Raw genomic sequence first — 23,541 nt, forward strand, 5'->3', positions numbered from 1 at the left:
CTGTTTTAAGAGTACAAGCAATTAGAAATTTCATTTTAGTTGATTTTACAAACACAGATAAGTAGAGGTTTACACAGAATTCAAAGAATGCCGAACGTGAGTGTTGCAATGCAATCCTAGATATATGCATATATATAACGAGAAAATATATTTACTAGTAATACAATTATCATCTCGTAGAGACTTACCTAAGCTCTCTTTACACAAGGGTTTCAGACTGCTTACTTTGAAGCAGTTAGCTACACATATAGATTCTATCTGAAATAGGTAGTGCAAACCTGAAGTTTGTATTTTAGTTACAATGCCTTATAAATGTAGTTCAGATTTGCCTTTAATGCAGCTTAGATAAGTAAATGGAGTGTCCCGTCTTTCATGTTCAAATAAGTCCATCGTTTTATATAAACTATAATTTTTATTTGTCCCCTTCAGACAGCCCTGATTTTATTATAAGCACGAATGCTCTAACCCCACCTCCATCCCTCTCAATAAATCCCATCCAATCCCAATGATATGAAATTCTCCTACATTTCAAGCTAGGAAATCCCTGAAGAATATCAACTGTATTGAGTCAACTCACCTAACCGGTGGAAGTGCTTAAACACTGAATTTGATGTCGTTAGTAGATATCAATTCAAGATCTTAAATATTTACTGTATCATACAGTTTTTTCAGTTTTCCAGACAATACCCACCTTGTGTATACTGCCTATAACGATTATGACCCTTGCCTACGTCAATTTCGTTTTCCGTTATAAGCGTACAGAATGCATGTATTGTTTCATTATTTTAAGTTAACTGGCATACAAAACAAGACGCATTTTAAAATATCAGTCAAGTACGTCGTCACATGATGCAAGATAGATAACTATTATATATAAGTGCACTACCCACAGTGCGTACGTTAATTGAAGTAAGATATGTGAATAACCCACAATCAGTGCATTGATATTCCTTGACCATGAATGAAGGCATTTGGATATTAGCACAATGCGTGTTATAACCAGATAATTTTTTGGTAAGTACATTATATTTTAAATTACATTCACTATCATCATCAGCATCGTCACAATCACCACCATAATCATCATCATCCGCAACATAGATGAAATGTATTATATATCTACAGGGCTTTTCTTGCCAACTTTGGAATTGTTGCTATACCGATTTTAATGGGAAAACTGTTATGACATTCATTGTTATGTGACAAATGTTTATAGTAAAACCGGTGCAAAATGGTCAAACATTTATTATGAAGACGTGTTTTCATTTTTGTATGGTTCCATTTTTGGATGCCATTTATATTCGGAAGAATATTTATACAAGTTCTATCAGCCTTTCATAGAGTAAAAGCATACAGACTGAATATAATAGCATTTTAGAAGTTTTTTATAAGTTACATGTGTATATATTTTAAATAAATGTTGTTTTTAATTTACAATTGCAATTCTTGTCTGTCTTTGTAATTGGCATTTAGAAACATTGAATATATGTTTGCATTGTTCCATGAAGAGTGTATGTCTGCAGCTTATTTGTGCAGAACATGTACAGACTAATAGGTCTGCTGTAAAATGGACACTTGTCCATCTGAATACGCAGTTCATTTAGTAATGTTAGTAATGTTAGCGAATGTCAAAAACGATTACAGCAGCAATGGAAGAAAAAGTATGAACCAATTACAAACAACTACTACACAAAGGAACTATTATCAAAATATGGAAAACATGCAACAAATAAATATATTGAACAATCTGTATAGTCAGCAATTAATGCTTCAGTTACTTGATAATAACAAAAATATTGTACACGCTATGGTACTTTGCGAATTTTCGACAAACGCATAAAATAGTTTTTATGCCGATTTTGCTTTAAATTACTTCGATTCCTTTTATTTAAATGATCAACAATAAGATTCAAACACTTTAAAAAGAAACTAGTTGAATGAAGCAATGGGATAGATAGCAAAATATGGATAATTATATAAATTTCTTTTTTGACAAAAAATAAATAGATTCCTATTTGCTCTTGAAGACCACTGCAAAGGGCTTAGTACTCTCTATTCATTTAGCTGCTGTTTAATATTAACTTCAGTTTTCTAGGTGAAAAAGAAAATGGTCTTTTTAAAACATTTTGCAGATGACTATATTTTTTCATCGGAAAGACTCGAACATTCTCGTATGTTTTCGTTAATTCTTACGGAATTTAAGTTCCTTAACGGCAAAGGCTGATTTTTTCTCACCAGCTCTACTGCACACATGTACAGATTTATAAATAAGTGGACGCTCTAAACAGGTTGAGGATCGGAATTCAAAATTTCAAAAAGATGAATTCCGAGTTAGCACCGGATTTCGATCTTGCTCGAAGCTCGAAACTGAAATGTTTAGTATTTTATTCGAACCAGCATTGAACATCGTGTCTGTCGAAAATTAAAATCTTAAGGAACTGATTTCGTGCTTGAAGTAATTTTTGACCTTGTCAGAAGAAAAAACATAAAACATTCAAAATGTTACAATTTTAGGCGACATAATTTTGGCAAGTTAAGAAGTAAAAGATCGAAATTCAAATATTCGAAAGGACGACGTTGAATTTCGCTGATATTGAATTTCGCACAAAATCGGAAATCGAAATTAAAAAGAAATTATTGTATTTCAAGGTAGGATTGAAATAAGAGCAATTCAAATATTTTTAGCTAGAATGAATTTCTAGTCAATCGGCATTTTAAAAACTTAAATTGCGACCTTAAACTGCTCTCAATTCAATGCTTGTTCGATTTAAAGATTGAAAATTTGACATTGATTTTCGAATTTGTAACTGTGCAGTGCTACACTTTTGAAACGTTGAGCTTGCTCGCAAATAAATCAATGAAAGATCGAAATTCAGCTGTTTCAAAAGTTTGTTTAACATTCCATCAAAGCTTTAAATTCAGTTGCTTTGAATACAGTCTTAAAATATAATTCCAGTAATAATCTATTTAGATTTTTAAAAACTTGAATTTTGATATATTCGATCTGGCACATATTTTAATCTTGGGCAGATTACAAGCTGTTCATTTAATACAAGATCGAAATTCGGCTAATGAATATTATGATTTTCGATCATATTGCTGGCCCGAAATTGAAATCTATTTTGAAATTAGACGGTCTTCTATCTTCGTGGTAGCTTGGTATCAAAATTCGAAATTAAATTGAATTTCGATCTTCGAGCTGGCATACAATTCTAAAGTAGTTGGACACGGCTCACCACATAATAATAAATGTGCAGTTATTGGATTACACACAAAACTATTCAAAACCTTTATTTTATAGCCATGGTCATCAGACTAGGTATTACAAGGGAATTCATTGATGCAATCATCAAATACGCTGCCAAGTGTTGTGTCTGAAGTATATATACTGCAATAACAGAAATTACCTAATCATTACTGTATTAGACTGACTGATTATAAATTATCAACTGTTAGAAACAGTCAAGAATAAACATGATGTAGAAGTATTACCATGCAATACAAATCCTCTACCTGCAACGTTCTTGACATTGCGAGTAGATGATCCCTGTAAATAGAAATTAAATTAAGTATTTCGCCAACTAAGGACAGCACCTGTTGAAAGTTCTTATATGCAGGTGCATGTGTATTTTAAGTAAATGCTGTTTGTTTGGAAATGAGGAAATGCTGAAAGTTAAAATTCATAAAAACCATTTTTTCTATTATCTATTTTCTGTTCACTGATGAAGTTTTACGTCATCTGGTAATGTTATTTCCTACAATTTCATTGGATATGTTGAAAACATTGCTCTTTCGAAAAGCTTTACTTAGAGAGACCTCCCTTATCAATAAATCGGATTAACATTTTGACAAATGTTTAAATAAAGATAATATTTTCTGCTCTACAAATAAGTAGATGGATGACAAATAACATCGTTTTATATCACATAATAATTTGCGTTACATACATATTTGATGTTTTATATGCATTATTTTTTGTTTATTCACTTAAACCTATAGTGCAATATCGTGGGTCTTTAAACATACTATTCACTGTGTTCAGTTTATCATTCCGAAACTATTCATTACCGTCTTTACATGGTCCAAAATAAAAGTGTATATTCATTACCGTCTTTACATGGTCCAAAATAAAAGTGTATCCCATATATTCGACGCCTCCTCCTGGCGGCGTCGAATTAAATCGAGCTTCTATCTGAGTGTAAGATAGTAGAAATAGTTTTTGCAAAGTGATATTTCCTTGTTATAATAATATGTTTGTTAAGAATTCGAATACCGTTATAAAGCTACTCTGAAAAATCCATCAAATGATATTTAGGTTCCAATTAGTTTCAATTTATGTTCGAAAATATCTTTGCAATCACTGTAAATTAGACTTGACAATATTCCTTAAATCCATATGATCAAAAGCATAAATGTAACGGTAAATTAGCGGAGAAGCGAATACTTGTTAAACATCGGCTTAAAATAACGAATCAGACCGAAAAATACCAAACAGTCTTGACAGCCAGTTTACCTGGCTAAATTTTTCATTGTTTTTTTTTTCCATATACGCCGTAAATGGGTTTGGGCAGCTTTGAATTATTTACAATTTGAATGCTGAATACTTAAAAATTAGGAATAAATTATCTAGAAATTTAAAATATGATGAACAATTTTAATTCTGTAAATATTAAGCATACAAACTATTGTCAACATGTTAATGTCATGTTGTTTTATTTTGTAATTTAGACACCATGTTGCATTATTTTAGATTACTCTAATAGTTTATATCATTTTAGATGACTCCTGCACTACTTATCACTATTTGAATTCTAAAAACATAAAATATACATATTGTGCAAGTAGCTAAAAACTGTTTCTTATGACTTATTTAATTGCAAATTGCACACGGCTACGTCCTTGTGCGCTATATTACCGGCAATGTAAACAGAGAGCACGGAGAAGCGTTGTGTTGATATAGACGTGAACTTGAAAACCAGTATGCCAGATCAAGTTCTGTTTGTCTCTACAATGAAGTCACACTTTGATGAAAAAGTAGACGTTTGGATACTTTTAACAAATCAAACAGCCATATTACCGGCCACAGGGCTACATGTACTGTTATGTACTGTGTTGCATTTGTATACGGAAATTGCTAGCAAAAAAGAGCTATGATCAACTGACAGTGTCATAAAGATGCCGTTGTCACTTTCTTTCCTTAGGCTAGCTCTCATTTGGGATTAGAGACAAGTTAAATATGAAAATGTAACCGCTATTTCCATTAGCCACTGTCATTTATACAAGCAGTAAAATGAATATAACAATTAGTTAGCACAATCAAAGTCTAAAATACTGAAAACAACATGTTACTGTTATTAATCCTCAGTCTCTAGAATCACATTTTGGGGGAAAAAAAGCTTCTATTACGACAAATAAATTGCTGATTACAATTATTAATCTATTGAAATGGCAATCATGTTGTCGGGGTTAAAGGATTATAAATACTTTTATTTCCTGATACAAAATGTCTTAAATCACGAAAAGAAGTTTTAAAGCCGTCTCCTGTATTTAGGAACAAATCCTCTAGACTCAGGGTCTAGAGATGAGAATCCTGGATCCCCAGCCTCTGCCAATAAGGGAATGGAAAGAAAACAGGAAAGAAAGGCAGTTTTTTGTTTCTTATTGAAGATAAAACATAATACATAATTTATGGTTAACATGTAATAAAACAACCACAGCGAAATTTGTGCAAACAAATTTTGTATCACTGATAAATGCGTATAAAACTGTACTGAGCCTAGGCTTTTCATTTACACGAAGAAATGATTCCGACGAGCCTTGATAACTGCTTTTAAAGAAAAGAGCCGATGAGCTCATGACGATCGTTGTGTAATTTGTCATCGCTGATGATACCTCTGTTTATTGTAGAACGTATTTTTTTGGACAAAAAGTGCTATTTGGCCTCAAAATAATCGACTGCTAATAAACCGATTAGCTAAGTAGGATTTTTTCCTAAATGTAATAGATTTCTAAACGTCCGTTGTTTTGTATGTCACGATTTTACATACTAACAATTTAGAAATATGGGTAATAATTTAGACCATTCTTCTATTGACAATTCGATCCGAGTGCATTTCGGTTGACTACATGTTGCTAACATTTTTGTGCCCCCCCCCCTCCCCTTGAGTGGTGGGGGCATATAGATTTGGTCTTGTCCGTGCGTCCGTCCGTCTGTCCGTGCCCGCGAAATGATGGTTAAGTGACTGCATAACGGTACTTTCTCTTTGATGTCATTCATTCCGTTCTGTTTATGTGACTATTTTTCTTTTTATGTGACTGTTAGAACAATAGAGAGAACAATGGGGGAGTCACATAAAGACCGTTTCGTTAGAACGTCCGTCCGTCCGTCCTTCCGTCCGAAGTTCGTGACGCGCCTAGCTCGAAAAGTATTTGATACAAATTGATGAAACCTTGCATGAGTATTTATCATGATACGAACTTGCGTACCTCCTATTTTTCGTCTGGCTCCACCCCCTATTTTCAGAGTTATGGCCCCTGAAATAGTAAAAAATGCACATTTTCACCTTGTGACATGCCTAGCTCAAACAGTATTCGATATGAATTGATGAAACCTTGCATGAGTCTTAATCATGATATGAACTTGCGCACCTCCTATTTTTCATCTGGCTCCGCCCCCTATTTTTAGAGTTATGGCCCCTGAAATAGTCAAAAATGCCCATTTACACCTTGTGACATGCCTAGCTCAAAAAGTATTTGATATAGATACATGAAACCTTGCGTGAGTCTTGATTATGATATGAACTTGCGCACCTCCTATTTTTCATCTGGCTTTGTCCCCTATTTTCAGAGTTATGGCCCCTAAAATAGTAAAAAATTGAGCATTTTCACCTTGTGACACGCCTAGCTCAAAAAGTGTTTGATATAGATTCATGAAACCTTGCATGAGTCTTAATCATGGTATTAACTTGCGCATCTCCTATTTTTCATTTGGGTCGGCCCCCTATTTTCAGAGTTATGGCCCCTGAAATAGTCAAAAATGCACATTTTCACCTTGTGACATGCCTAGCTCAAAAAGTATTTGATATAGATTCATGAAAAACTTGCATGAGTCTTAATCATGATATGAACTTGCGCATCTCCTATTTTTCATTTAGGTCCGCCCCCTATTTTTAAAGTTATGGCTCCTGAAATAGTAAAAAATACACATTCTCACCTTGTGATGCACCTAGCTCAAAAAGTTTTTAATATAAATGGTTGAAAACTTGCATAAGTCTTAATCATGATATAAACTTGCACACCTCTAATTTTTTGGCTGGCTCCACCCCCTATTTTTAAAGTTATGGCCCCTGAAATAGTAAAAAATGCACTTTTTCACCTAATTATGTGCCTAGCGGAAAAAGTATCAGATGTAAATTCAGGAAACCTTGCTGGAGTCTTTATCGTGATGTGAACTTGCACACTTGGCATTCCTTTTGAGAATCTTAGCTCTTATTACAGAGTTATGAAATAACCAAAATAGTGGATTTTTTGTTTGTGATGCTCATAGCTCAAAAAGTAAAGGGCCTAGGATAATAATTCCTTTTCATAAAATGATTGTTTAGGTTATACCCCATTAAGACTGCAAACATTTGAATTAATGACCCTCATTTATGACAAATGTACCAGTGGGGGGCACACCATGTGTCCTACAGACACATTCTAATTCAATTAATGTTGGTGTTACTTCACAATTTCTCTCACTAATATTATTACCAATTACAGGTTGTTGATAACTAAAACGTATGTCTCCAACCACTTACAATGCAGATATTGTAAAAATGCAACACATTAATGGCCATAAATCTTCTGAAAATTTACTTAACCGGAATATGCCGATGATATATATCACCAGGCCTGTAAGGTTCGGTGGAAATATGCCAAATGATGTAATAGATCAGTGAAAGGAATTGCTGGAAAACCATTTCCGGGTAATTCTCTGCCTCTGGAACTAGCTTTCGAAAACGTGACCACTGTTGGCGGGAAATAGCATCAGCAATTGCATTATTTTTTGATGAAATGTGTACAGCTTTAAACCAGATATTATATCGCATAGCAAGCATGACAAATGGTCGGACTAACTGCATGACCCTTTTTGATTTAGAATTCTGTTTATTCAGGACTAACACCAAAGCTTCATTATCTATTCTCAATGTAATATTTTTGTTCATCAAATCTCTGCCCCATAAAAACATGGCTAAAACCACGGACACCATCTCCAGAAAAGTTAAATCCTTAAGGACGCCCCCAAACTTCCAAGATTCGGGCCATGGAAAAAATGACCATCTGCCCTCAAAATAACATGCTGCCTCCATATTAGCCGAACCAGCACTATCCGAAAACAGCTGTAATTGATCGCTTGTATACCAAAAATGTTCCGGTATATATAAAAAAAACTCCATTAAACTCTTGCAAAAAAGATAACCAGACCTTAACATCCTCCCTTATTTTTACTTTTGTAACCCTTAACAGGTAAAATTGTTTCCTAAGGCCAGACATAGTATCATAAAACCGCCTAGTAAACGCCCTGCTAGATCTAATAGCCTGATCAAAAAAGATCAGCTTACCAACCAGACGTTGTAGCTCTTTCAAACTGACTTTCTTCCTATTCATTATCCCCTTGAGCAAGCCAACTAATCCATCAACCTTATGTATGGGAATTCTCACTAGCATTTCATTAGTGTCAATTTCCAACCCCCAAAATACCATAAATGTTGTTGGACCGACTGATTTATCATCTGCAATTGGGACACCTAGGGTATTACATAACCCAGTAAATGCTGATACTAAGGTATGACAGTCATTAGACCCTCTACTGCCAGCAAAAATAAAATCATCTAACATGTGATCAACGGTATCTATTCGAGTTGTAACACACACAATTCAAAAATGTTGAAAACTTTTCAAAAAGGTTCGCACTCTGACTCAGACCCATAGGCAAAACTTTATCGACATAGAAACAATCCCCTACTTTCAAACCAAACAGCGGGAAATCACTAACAGCCAATGGCAGAATTCTATATGCTGACTTCAAATCGCGCTTTGCAATCAACGCTGATTTCCCTAACTTCATGATCATATTAGTTACTTTATCAAATGATGTATAGTAAACACTACATAGAGACTCATCAATTCCATCGTTTACACTAGTGCCTCTGGGGAAAGAGAGGTGAGTGATCAATCTCCATCCCCCATCCGACTTTGGGACCAAACCGACTGGGGAAGTCCTAAACTTTGGCAGTGGTGGGTCCCGGAAAGGGCCTGCTATACGTCCTAATGCTACTTCCCTATCTATTTTCTCTTGACGAGCTACCGGTTGAGCATATGCTGATTTTAAATTATTGCATACCACGGCAGCCCTAGGGCCAGTGTAACCTACCTTAAACCCATACAAATACCATTCTTTAAAACATTGGCATCACTGTATTGATCATATAAGTCTAAGTATTGTACTAACTTTGTAACGTTAACAGGAGAAACCCCCAATTCTAAATATTTAGAATCTACTGCGGGGACCGAAGAAATTGGGTCTGAAACCTGATCTTGGACGGAATGTACGGACTTGATTGAATTGCCGTGGTGCGCCCTGAGGGAATGCAGTGGCTCGCACTTGACCCGGGAATATATTGCCACTGCCTGGTCTTCTACACAACTTTGCAGGGTGGTTACCGCTACAATGTAAGCAAACATGTCTAAAAGTACAGAAGTTTTTAAAACAAGACCTATGATTGTAGTCAAAACATTTTTTCTGACTGCTGATGTTACTAGTCATGTTGAACGGCCCCATTAACAGGAGCCATAACTCCTGATCTATGTTACCAAATGACATTTCACCTCGGCTTGCAGCCATACGTAGCCTAAACTGCACGTCATAGCTCTTCCACCCAGAGCCAAGATGCCTTTTTGCTGCCGTTCGAATGATATTGAAATATTTAAGTAGTTCCTGTGTTTGACAAGGGTGGGCGGCCAAATACAGACTGGTAAATATGAGGAAGGCATCGGACCACTCCTCAATTGTGTAGATTTGCTTGACATTTGTTTGTTTGTTAAGTATTAACTCACCATTCTGGCTTACTGAAAGGTTACGGTTGGCCTCCGCCTCAGGCCGCGCTGGGTGCAGCAGCAAGCTAGCGAGATCAACATATTGACCCTCTATAATCTTATTTTTTATTGCTGTAGACACACAATGCAGTCCCAGCCCAGCCCGAGCCGTGGGTACCATTTGTGGTTGGTCATTTGCCATTGCATCAAAATTTATACCAGTACCTGGATCAAGCACCTCTTGCGGGTGTTCAGTACCAACTGGTGCTGGTACCACTGCTGCTGGATCTGGTTGGGGTGCTGGCACTGGCTGGGGCCACACCGGAGCTAGTTGTGGTACTGGAGCCTGTTGGGGTGCAGGTGCCGGTTGGGGTGGCACCCCTGCAGCATCTGGGTCGAAGTGAGTGGGCGCTTTCCTCTTTCTCGTAGAACGGTGCATGTCGATTGAGTATGAAAAAGAAATATAAAAATAAATAAAGTGAACATAATAACAATATTCGTGTTCATTCCGCCAGCGTTTCTTTCTTAAGTTCAAAACTTCACGCACCATCCTCCATCACTAAATTAACAACATTATATTTTATTATAACAATATGACATTTAAATTGATATTTTTTATTGAGCCAGCCCAACAACAGCTTATATAAATTAATTATTTGAGACGTATCTTTATAGAGAAGGCTACGGTGTAGTGAAATTAATGACAAATACTGACTGTAAATCAACACAAATTAAAGCCTTTGGGTATAATAAAGCTTGCCACTGCTTAATCATAATTAACACTTGGGTTATAAAAATTAATACATTTTATCATGAAAATACAATACAGATCTGCCAAATATAAGCAATAAAGTTCGAGAACACGAAACCTTCGCCAGTCAGAAACACTAAAAATTCTGAATTAACACTGCTATTACAGGAACAACAATCCAAGAAACAGTGGTCAGATCCGTATCTACCTGTACGGAAAACACACATCTCCATACACATTGTCCATCAAGAGGAAAATAAGCAATTCCCTGTTGGAAATAAGTCGTAAGGCATTTACTGGTTATCCTGAGTATTATATATGTCAGAGTAGTACACTAGTCACAAAAATATGTCTGTAATATAAAACTATGTTTTAAATATGTATAATTAAGTGATATTTATTTTAACTGTATGACTTATATATTTGCATAAATCTATCTATCTAAATGTTTTACACCAATACACATTGAGGGGTGGTACGGGTTCAATAATGCAATAGTTGGTAGAACTAATACATGCTGTAAACCGTGACATCATTTGCAATATTAAGCGTGAATAACTAATAATGTAGTTTTACAGCTCCCAGCCGCACCGGAGACAATACAGAAAATAAACATGGGGGTATGCCCCCAGATCCCCTATAAACTTGGGCACACAACCACAGACATCTAGCTATGCCTCTGTCAGGCACTTAGCGATAGCCGAAACAACACCCACACCAAAGATTGTAATAGTATATCGCGGCCGAAAGGACCCCGGCAAAGCCCAGACGTGGCTTGCAAGCAACTAGCGCCACTAGGCCCCCGCCTGCCACTCTTCAACATTTTGTTATATTTTAAAATATATATATATATATTGGTCTCAGTGGGGCTTGACCCTACGCCCCCCCCCCCCCCTCCACCCCCCACCCCCATGAAAATTGCAGTCAAAGTAGGTTTATGGTAGGAATTGAATACTCTTCAAAATACTCTAGATCTGTTATGGGCCTAATACATTAATGATTTAAAATATTCATATTTTAATTTGAGACAACGGCCTATATAAGGGATTTCGTTAAACAAATTAATAATTTCCTTTATTCTTTATAATAACATAATATATATCTTATCAATTCCATCCTCGCGTCGCTTTTTCTCATGCTGGGCCGTTCAGTGAAATTCCAAAGTAGAGTGGCGGCATGTTAAAGCATTTTTGTGCTATAGACAGTCATGGTAGGTCTTTAGACGAAATAAAATATGATCTTTTGAAGGGGTATTTTGTTCTTCAGCTAGCTAATGGAAGCATGTTCAAGAGGGTCAATTACTTTCATTTTCGATGGTATGAAACATACATGCTTTTTTCTCGCCAAAAGTACGTATACGAAACTTTTACCTCTGGTTCTATTACAAACGGGGACAGTACCTAGTTACATTTGTACATCGAAATTTCCACCAAAACACATTGAACGCAAAAAAAAACAACAACAATAAAACAGTGACTCCGTTAAAAATGATTTGTAGCAATTCAAACATTAAACAGATATTCAGTAGAGTAGACAATTTCGTAATTGAAGGAAACTTACCGTACTGTGTATTACTAAAATATACTCTGGCAAAATGACTGTATCAATTGCCACAAGTTGTACCTCATGCAAACTATACACAGAATATCACTGCGGTCATGTATATGCCGTGATATAGGCTCATGGCAAACGGATTTGCATTGAATATATCATATGGAATCTCATGAAACTTCAGAACTTACGTTGACCAAATGCTTTTAACAGCGAAACATTTGTTAGTTTTTGTGTTGTTGTTTTTACGCTTTGCTTTACGCCACACCGAGACAGTTAAGGTCATAATGCCAACTTTTCAGCTTTCGATGGCAGAATAAGACCCTAGGATTCCCATCGGGCATTATTTCATGATTTTCATCACGGACGAGAACCTACGTGGATCTGCAGACCTTCCGAAAGCCAGCTGGATAGCTTCCTAACATGAAAGAATAATTCTTCACACTAAGTAATGTTTCGAGTTACCGGCGTTTAGGGGCAAGTGATTCTAAGTACGCAGCCTCAACCACATGGCCGAGAAGCCGGCAGCCAATTGAAATACACTCCAAAACTGTTAAAATTCTAATGTATAGGCATATAAGTCGCTATGTCGCTTTATATTTAAGACGCCCTTGATGCGACTACACGTGCCGATTTAGATAGTTGATGAAATTTCAATAATCTTTGAAACTAAAGTTTGAATTGATCTGTACATGTGATAAATGTTTATATTTTTCCAATAGTTATTTTTGTGAGATAGTACTATCTATACAGAACATTTTGCAGCCCTATTTTCTTGAATGTTCTGTGTGACGTTTATTTGTCGGTATAAATATTAATTTATAACGAATCTTTCAAGGCTTATTGTTGATCAGTCCTATTGTATAAGAGAAGAAGCTGATACGTCTTAAAATTTGATGAACCAAATGCCATAACTCTAAAATATGCAATAAAAACTGGAGCATTCCACAATATGCACAACAAGGCTTTTGCAATGCTCACTTCAGTGAAGTTTTGTGGAATTCCTCCTAATAGTACTGGAGCAATTACACGGACAAGGTAAAACCCAAAAAAGGCCATAACTCTACTGAAAATCGCTTTCTGCCAAATAAACCTTGTCATAAGTTACGGGATTCTAATATTACTTGACAAAGTGCTCACCATAATGTGTCATGTGAAATAACCATAACCCTAGTGCAAAGGTCAAAATCACAACGGAAGGTCCAAAGTCTTGCATTTTTTTTCTCATATTTTCCTACCAGTTTAAAATGAAATGTTATCAAAATTGAAAATAAATACTTTTTGATTCAATTATTGTGTTATAACATATTGTATATATATTACAATACTGCTTATACATTAGACCATTATGTTATACTGTAGTAGAGAAAATTATGTGTCTTCCAATAGGGGACTTTGTATTGCATTGTAACACTTCATTCAATTGTTCATACAAAGTTTTAAACTATCGCAACAGCTGTCTTTAAGTGCCGAATAGCAGCTATAAAATGTCTCCCCATACTTGTACTTAGTTTTGTTACAATTTCTGCCCGCTTAGCTCAGTAGGTAGAGCGTTGGTCTGCGGATCGCGGGGTCGTGAGTTCGATCCTCGGGCGGGGCGTATGTTCTCCGTGACTATTTGACGACATTGTGTCTGAAATCATTAGTCCCCCACCTCTGATGATTCATGTGGGGAAGTTGGCAGTTACTTGCGGTGAAACAGGCTTGTCCTGGTACAGAATCCAGGAACACTGGTTAGGTTAACCTCCCACCGTTACATTACTGAAATACTGTTGAAAAACGGCGTTAAACCCAAAACAAACAAACAAATACAATTTCTGCTCAGCTGAACCAAGGGTTCGGGGTGAGCTATTGGTATGAGTGGATGCTTTAGCGTTCGGTGTCCAACGTTAACAATTTTAGTCTAGAATCTTCTCCTCTAACACTACTGGTTAGAATTACAATACATTTGGTTTGTAGCATCCTGGCATCAGTTTCTTTCAAACCGGGGTACCCGGCTTCTTTAAACTGCCGCTAGAGCAGAAAATAGGAAAATACTAGTATTTTGAAAACATCTCTTCCTCACTTACCACTAAATGGATCTTCATCAAACATGGAAGGCAACATTATTGTAAGGTCCTGTCTATAGTTTGTTCAAATTGGGGCACTCGGCGCCTTTTTAGAAATACATTTAAACCTATCATTCTCATGAACACTTTGTTGAATCTTCTATCTAGGACTGTAACATCGCTGGATTTTATATGGGTACTTGGTCTATCCTAAGAACTGCTAGAGCAAAAATAATTTAGAGCCACTTTTTCTCATAAACAGCTCGATAGATCTTCATGACATATGGTTTGCAGCATGACTGTAAAATCTCCTCTAAAATTTATTCATAAGGGGGCATTTGACCCTTTTAAGGAGCTGCTTAAGCTAGAAATTGAAACAAAGTTAAAATGACACATCCCCATGACTGACATCTTTAGCATTATTATAAGGTCATGTCTGAAGTATGTTTAAATGGGGAATCTTAGCCTCTTTTAGGGTCCACTTAATCTTTATAACCAGAAATACCTCTAAACAACTTTTTCTTATGAGCCATTTGATGGATCTTTATCTTGGTTTGAAGCATAAATGCAAGATTATCTCTCGTTTTATTTAAACGGGGACACTTAACCCTTTTTAGGGGGTGCTATAGCTAAAACAATAAAAACCATTAAATTCGTTCGCCTCATAAACCACTGAATGCATTTTCTTCAATTTTTGTCTGTAAAATCATTGTTTAATCAAGTTTGATTATATGAGCTCTTTTTGATCCTTTGTTCCTTTAGGGTCCGCTAGAGCGTAAAATAAAAAACAGAAACATTTAAACTGCTTGTTTTCATGAACCGCAAGACGATTCTTAATCAAAATTGACCTCACGCTCTAAACTTTCTTTTTCAAATAGAGGCACGTGACCATTTAAGGGGCTGCTAGATGTTAAACAATTTCTTCCCGAGTTCAGCGTGATGAGGCACATGAAATTTGGTTTTGTTGTAGAATTCTGCTTGAGAAGGTGCTTCGATGCGTGAGGAGTGCAGTTCATTTCATTTCTCTCATGAACAGACTGTCAAATTAAGTACTTGATTGCGTTCTAAGTTTCCGTAGGAATTTCATATACAAAATATGAGGGTTTAACTATCACAAAGGGGCATTTAGCAGTCACCTTGAATGTAGGTTCGTCGCTTCTTCTATTTTTTTTTTTCTTTCTTTCTTTTTTTTAAAACATTTACATGGCTTTACCGCTAAAAGATCATGCACATTATATGCTAAAAAATGAAGTGAAGGTATGCGTTGCATACGATTTCAGCGTTATTCCAAGCACTGGAGAGTTGTATACCATTGGACTTAGATAAATGCATACACCTAGACTATTGAAATGAGCCAAACACCGTCCTTAGTTATTCAAATGGAACTATTTACATATTATTACAAGGACATGCTTTTTTTACTATGGTATTTAGAATGAAAGTTCTTTCTTATTATGACCAGACGATTTCGTTGAGATGTGCACGACACTATATTCAGGTTCTTCCACAAGCTGAAAACTTATGTGCCTTTGAAAAAACATTGTGCCTTGCATTACCTGTCCGTAAAACCATAAAAATGTCCAAAAAGTAAAATTCTAAAGTGGAACTGAAGTATATATTTACTTGAGAAATGGTTGACCAAGCAATGTTGTATATTTCCTAGATTTCCAAACATGTAATGGCAGATGAAGACCTGGAAAAGGATCAGTATAAAATTTGGGTCCGCGGTGTAAAGGGTTTAGAGTACTTACAGGAAGGACTTCAAGCCTTTGTTGAAGGTAAAGTGCAGCTTTGTCGTAACCAATCCTTACAAAAAGTAACAAATGGCTTGCCAACAGGATCGGTGCGTCAGTGCAATCAGTGTACGGCTCAAAATCTTTTGCCTGAACACGCGAAAAAGAAGAACGCCTGTAACAGAAACACATGCTTTGAAAAATTCCCAAATAACTGCTTTGGTAGTAAACCAAACGGTCGTAGAAAATGCCCGAATGGAATATGCAGTAAATTATATGATGAAATCGTACTAGACCATTCCTCAAGAGATCCGCTTTGGAAGAACACAGATCCAAGTACTTGGTGTTCGGATCCACTCGGATGGAGCTTCGGAAAATGTTTCCAAACAACAACAAACTCATGTACATCAGCTAGCTCAACCGATGCTGCCGGACTCCTTAGCATTATTATCAATAACCTAATGATACAGAACAACTGGCTGGCGTGCAATGACATGTCATCAAAAATAGCGTGCCCTTTTAACAGGGTAAGTTTAATATATCAACCTCATCATTGTTCTTAATTGGTCATCGATAATTTTCAATTAACTTAAAATTTCATTAACTGCAATAATTATACTCAATTCGGGGAACATATTTCTTGTTTGAGAAGGTCAAAATATCTAAACTGTGTATCATTGTTTTTTCGAGTTTGAAGTTTTCAATCAAAGTATCACCGGCAATGATGTGATTGCATGTTTTAAGGACTTATCTTGATACCTATATTCTATCTGCACTTTATTTCATCATTTCGAGATTCTGTGAGATTCTATTTGAACTCTTTAAGCATATAATTTTTTTCCATCATTTTATTTAAACATACATTGTATCAGGTTTCTGCCAATACTTTATTTAGGTATATCGAGTTTCTGTGATCTCTTATTTTTTTAAGCATTTTGTGTTTCTTCTATTACTTTGTTTACGCATATCGCGTTTGTGCCATCTCTTTGTTTAGGCATATCGCGTTTCTGCCATCACTTTGTTTAAGCATATGGCATTTCTGCTATCACTTTGTTTAAGCATATCGCATTTCTGCCATCATTTTGTTTAAGCATATCGCGTTTCTGCCATAACTTTGTTTACCCATATCGCGTTTCTGCCATCACTTTGTTTAAGCATATCGCATTTCTGCCATCATTTTGTTTAAGCATATCGCGTTTCTGCCATCATTTTGTATAAGCATATCGCGTTTTTGCCATCATTTTGTTTAAGCATTATCGCGTTTCTGTCATCATTTTGTTGAAGCATACTGCGTTTCTCCATGACTTTGTTTAACTTATCGCTTTTCTGCCATTATTTTGTTTAAGCATTATCGCGTTTTTTGCCATCATTTTGTTTAAGCATTATTGCGTTTCTGTTATCAGTTTGTTTAAGCATATCGCGTTTCTGCCATCATTTTGTTTAAGCATATGGCATTTCTGCCATCACTTTATTTAAGCATATCGCGTTTCTGCCATCATTTTGTATAAGCATATCGCGTTTTTGCCATCATTTTGTTTAAGCATTATCGCGTTTCTGTCATCATTTTGTTTAAACATATCGCATTTCTCCCATCATTTTGTTTAAGCATATCACGTTTCTACCGTCATTTTGTTTAAGCATATGGCATTTCTGCCATCACTTTATTTAAGTATATCGCGTTTCTGCCATCATTTTGTTTAAGCATATCGCGTTTCTTCCATCATTTTGTTTAAGCATATCGCGTTTTTACCATCATTTTGTTTAAGCATATCATGATTCAGTTTGAGCTTCATAAACATATAGAGTGTCTGCCATAATTTTATTTAAACATGACGATATTTTGTCATTACTTTTTTAATCTTACCGACTTTCTCTCTGCCAGCTGATTAATCATTTCAATTTCTGCCATCACTTTTTGTTAATTATTGAGCAGACCGAGTTTCATTTAGAAAGCACGGGACGTATTATATACTGGCGAGTGAGTCCATTTGTCCGTCCGTCATGAATCTTGTCCAGAGCATAACTTCATAACCATTAAAGGTACTAACTTTAAAATTGGCATTAATGCAGATGGTGATAATGTGAGGAGCAGAGAGATAAAAACAAGCTCTGTCGGCCAAAGGTCAAGATCGCAGATTGAGCTCAAACTGTCCAGCATATTTCGTGTCCGGCGCATGACTTCTTAACCATTATAGGTACTTAATCTAAACTTGGCATGTAGGTAAACAATTTGCAGAGAATATTAACGGGTCTGTATATCTAAGGTCTCAGTCGCAAACTGAGCTTAATGTTCAACTTCATCCGTCATATTTTGTATCGAAGAGCATAGTTTATCTACCATTCATGTATTGATTTCAAATTTGGGATGTAAAAGGTGGTGACAAGATGATGTGCGGAGTGGTAGGTCAGGTAGGTGAAGGGCCAAAGTCACAGAAAGGCCAAATCTGCCAATCATATTTCCTGTCTAGGACATAACATACATAAAAATATTAAAGGTGTTGACTTGAAACCTGGAATATAGTCAGGTAGTGATGAGACGATATGCAGACTGCAATAGTCTACATTACATCCTTCCCCATTCATATTTCCAACAAGATCCCCTTACCCAAAACCCTCTCCCATTTTTTTTTTACATTTTGCTTTTTCCTTGATTTTTACTTCCATCCTCCTCAGATATAGTCCTTTAGGAGTATGTTGTACCGCTTGACGGAGCTCTTGTTATTGCATATAGATATGCATATAGAGATTATCTACACATTTTAAAGAGACAAAATTTATGCCATTGCTTTGTTTATTGTTTAATAAACATATCGTGTTCCTGTTTGCACTTTTTTTCTAAACGTATCAATTTTATGTTTATACATTTTCAGGCGAGAGACATTCGTAATGAAATTCTGCATAGTTCAAAACTCGAACTTGATGACCCGACGTTAGGCTATTATTTAGATACATTCATAACAGTCCTTCAAGATGCAAAATGTCTACGCAACTGCGATGGATCGAAACAAGCTGTTAATAAACTATTACAGGTATTAATCTGAATGTTTTATTACCAGTTTGAGAGATACTAGAGGAATGTTTCATATCTAATGGTATCTGATCCCACAAATACGTAATGTTGATAAAATTATCAGTGTTTTCATTCGATATCTTTGAAATTTTCCATTGAATATAGTCGCATATCGCTAGGTCTGATTAATAAGGTACATATGGGACAACGCGGATCGTTTCCTCTTTCAAACAATCAATATACTAGAAGGAAGGGGCGTTGCAACATAAAAATGTTCTTAAAGGTGCTCGCGATAGTTTTTCCGGACGGGTCGATATTTACCTGAACACCGTGCCAATTTGGTTGTTTCTAATCAATGTAGCTCATTGCAGAGTTGGAGCGGTCTTCTGCGCATGCCTGGAAGTGATTATCTTATGTCGCGTACGGCAAAAATGCGCAAATTATTGCATGTTTGCACGCATTTAGTGTATAGTATGTATGATATACTGACTAGAGGTTAGGGTTAGTATCGCCATTGTTACAAAATATATACAGTCGAGTCCACTTAATACGAACTCGCTTGATACGAATTTTCGGATTAAACGAACAAAGTTCGAATTCCCCGGTCGAGTCCTTCTATTTTCTTTGTAAAATTATTTCGGCAATAGCGAACTCGCTTCATACGAATAATCGGTAGATACGAACACATTTTGGAAGTCCCAATAAGCTTAAATATTATACTTTTCCATCTTTTGATACGAATTAATTTTAGAAGTCGGGGCCGTTATAAAATGTGTTGAAAATAATAATATGGTCAACGGTAATTGAACAAAGGAGTAGTTCACACTTATTCACAAACAAACACTCGGTCTTTTGTGTAGCATTTCAATATAAAACAATTTAATCAATTGACAGGTCAAGATTTAAAGAGGTGTAAATAATTCCAAACACATTATTGACGTTCTAGTGTCGATACAGGTAGGCTGTTTCTTACAAAATATACAAACGTTTATCCCTCTTAGAATGATTGTTATATAGTACAAGCTTCAATGTTGGCGGTGGATATAATTTGGCGCTCTGGACCTCGACCGCACATTAAAATTTAAATTAATAAAATTTACGTGTTTAAATATGACGTTTGTTGAGTAATTTCAATGTTATCTGAGAAAATTAACTTAATCAGTTTAAAACTATTAACTACATTCATATATCGGAATCAATTCACCGGATACTGCCCAACTTGCTCGGACAAATTATCTGGTCATACATTCATTAATACGAATTTCGTTTGATACGAACATATTTCTTAGGTCCGGATGAGTTCGTATAAAGCGAGTTTGACTGTACATTTAAAGGATTTTTAGTTCAAAATGCTTTAATCCGGCATACACCCGAGTTTGTAATTTATACCGGCGCTGATGTTATAATTTTCAATTTTACACACTATATTTATCATATGAACATAGACATAAAACGACAATTCGGTGAAGGTTTATTTAGACCATTGTCTGATATGAACATTTGTAGGACATCTTCCAGCACTTTGTCGATTAGTAAAATCTGAATTCAGGTAAAGAAAAATTGTCATTCAATTATTACAGTTGAAAAATCATCAGATCAATATTAGCCAAAAGGAGGAAACAAGACTAGAACAAAATCGGATAGAGGCATTGTCTGAACTAGAGGAGAAGACAGCAGAGGGACTGCACAAAATTGACGAAAAAACTGCAACGGCAAAGTCTGATTTAGAAGAGACAAGGCGTGTAGAAGAACAGAAGATTAGGGATCAAACGAAAGCTTCTTTATCTGAAATAGAGGAAAGGACTGCAGATGGACTGCACAAAATTGACGACAAAACTGCAAGTGCTGGATTAACTCCACATCTATCAGCAGCGGAAGATGTGTATCTTAGACAGAAAGAAGGTAATCAGCAGCGGTATTGTAATAACTTATAATAACCCTTTTCACATGCAAATGTGCGCACTTTATGAGAAACTTTTACCAAATTTGTTCAAATCATGACCCCGGGGTCAAATTTGACTCCGCCCCAGGGGTCACTTGATTTCACATAGGAAAATCTGAAAAAATCTTCTTCTCAGAAACCAGAAGCGCAAGAGCTTAGTTATTTGACATGTAGCATTGCCTAGTGGACCTCTACTAAAGTTGTTCAAATCATGACCCCGGAATCAAAATTGATTCCGCCACAGGAGTTGATTTTACATAGATTTCTATAGGAAAATCTTCAAAAAAAACAACAACAAAAAAAACCCCAGAAGGCCTAGAGCTTAGATATTTGACATGTAGCATTGCCATAGTGGACCTCTACAAATGTGTTCAAATTATAACCCCCGGGGTCAAAATTGACCCCGCCCCAGGGGTCACTTGATTTTATATAGGAAAATCTTCTAAAAATAAACCAGATGGCCTAGATCTTAGATATTTGACATGTAGCATTGCCTAATAGACTTCTACAAAATTTGTGCAAATCATGATCCCGGGGTCAAACTGACCCTATCCCATGGGGTTACTTGTTTGTACAAACAAAAATCTTCAAAATTTTCTAAAAATATTCCAGAAGGCCTAGAGCTTAGATATTTGACATGTAGCATTGCCTAGTGGACCTCTACAAAAAAATTTCAAATCATTACCCCCGCCCCAGGGGTCACTTGATTTTGTATACTTAGGAAAACTCTTCAAAAATTTTCTTAAAATAAACCAGAAGGCCTAGATCTTAGATATTTGATATGTAGCATTGCCTAGTAGACTTACAAACTTTGTTCAAATCATGACTCCGGGGTAAAATTGGCTCCGCCCCAGGGGTTACTTGACTGTACATTGGAAAATCTTCCAAAAAATGTCTAAAAATCATCAGTTTGACATTTGAAACATGTAGCTCGTATTACTCGGGTGAGCGATCCAGGGTCACCATGACCCTCTTGTATATAAGAACTCCTGTAATATACTTAAGGCCATTAAAAACGCAAGTTTGGGTTTGGCATGATTTCTAGCCAATGTTAAGAGATTTAATAGAACAAACATAAACAAAGCTGCTATTCCAATCATTTATGAACAATTTCATCCATGAAAAAAAATTAACAACCGTTGACACGTCAGAACATTTTCTGCAAACACATTGTACAAATCAATTGTGACCAAATTTGTTTTGCACTGCCAACGCAGTCAATACTAAGTGTGTCCACCATTGGCTGTGATCCCTGCATGGCAACGCCTCCTCATTGACCGTGTGGGACGTTGGATGAATTGGATCGGAATTTGACGCCACTCCCGACGAATCGCCGCCCTGAGGTCGGCGGCATTATCGAGATGCAAATTCCGGAAATTTCCTACAAGTATTCCCAACAGTGTTCAACTGGATTGAGATCAGGCGATAAAGATGGCCACTGATCAATGACGTCGACGTTGTTGCCACGTAAGAACTGACAAGTAAGACGGGCAACGTGTGGTCTAGCATTGTCATGTTGTAAAAGCATTCTTTGATGCTGCTAAGTACACAGTACAGCTACAGGCCTAAGTACCTCGTTGATATAGCGTTGGGCCGTAAGCGCATCACGCCCAGCAGCCCGCCGTCTACCTCTTCCAGACTATTGTTGACGCCCTGTCCCATCTATCCACCTCACGTATTCAAGGCTCTTGGAAGCGTTCACCGCGACGTCTGTAGACGTTATAGTGTTTTCCCACTAATAAATATCAATAAGTAATGGTTTACTTACTTATTGGAAGTGCTTTCCTACTAGCTGAACTACGTAGTTAGCTGTATTTAAAATACTGGATAGTATTCTAATTCTTTGTGTATGGCGTCCTCACTGCAGAGTGCGGTATACCAGAATGCCCTTTTCCCAGCTATCCCAACGTACATCGGCTAGATTTGGCGGGAGCCGTAGGCTACTGAACATCAGTCACGGGTCAGTGAACCGCAGCAACTACACTCCTCCCCCTCCTATGAAGGATTGCCCTCTGACGTGGATCTTGGGATGGTGTTTACTGGTCCTATACACACACACACCGAGTCTTCAGACATTGTACTCCTAGATATCGAAGTACTATTACTTGCTTTCTAACCAGTATAGTTATATAGTACTGGTTTTCTAACCAGTAGATTAAATTTACTCACTTTTGATTCAAAGTGTTATTACTGGGTTTCTGACCAGTACAGTTTTATCGCTAATTTCTGGGTTTCGAAGTACAGCTACCTGGATTACCAACCAGTTTTGGTACACGGAAATAGGGATACACGTTGGCACCCTACACCTAATGTCAAGACTGAGTTGCACCTTCCAAGCTGGCAGACGATGTAAGGAGTTTGTAATTCCCTTGCTGACTCAATTTAGTTCTTGCTGTCCAAATGATTCTGTTGGAAGTTCTGAAATGATA

General features: G+C 36.4%; 1 protein-coding gene across 1 annotated transcript in view; it reads left to right on the top strand.

Annotated features, from left to right (window-relative positions):
• Positions 1-920: 920 nt before the first annotated feature.
• LOC128550698 (uncharacterized) overlaps positions 921-23,541 on the top strand; it is a 57,182-nt gene continuing 34,561 nt past the window's right edge. The window contains exons 1-4 of the mRNA XM_053530262.1: positions 921-1,014; positions 16,091-16,687; positions 19,031-19,189; positions 20,751-21,072. Coding sequence (XP_053386237.1) covers positions 16,106-16,687; positions 19,031-19,189; positions 20,751-21,072 — 1,063 coding nt within the window. The 5' untranslated portion in view covers positions 921-1,014; positions 16,091-16,105. The remainder of the gene's footprint in view (positions 1,015-16,090; positions 16,688-19,030; positions 19,190-20,750; positions 21,073-23,541) is intronic.

Source organism: Mercenaria mercenaria, chromosome 18 (assembly GCF_021730395.1).
Source record: "Mercenaria mercenaria strain notata chromosome 18, MADL_Memer_1, whole genome shotgun sequence".
Taxonomy (NCBI): domain Eukaryota; kingdom Metazoa; phylum Mollusca; class Bivalvia; order Venerida; family Veneridae; genus Mercenaria; species Mercenaria mercenaria.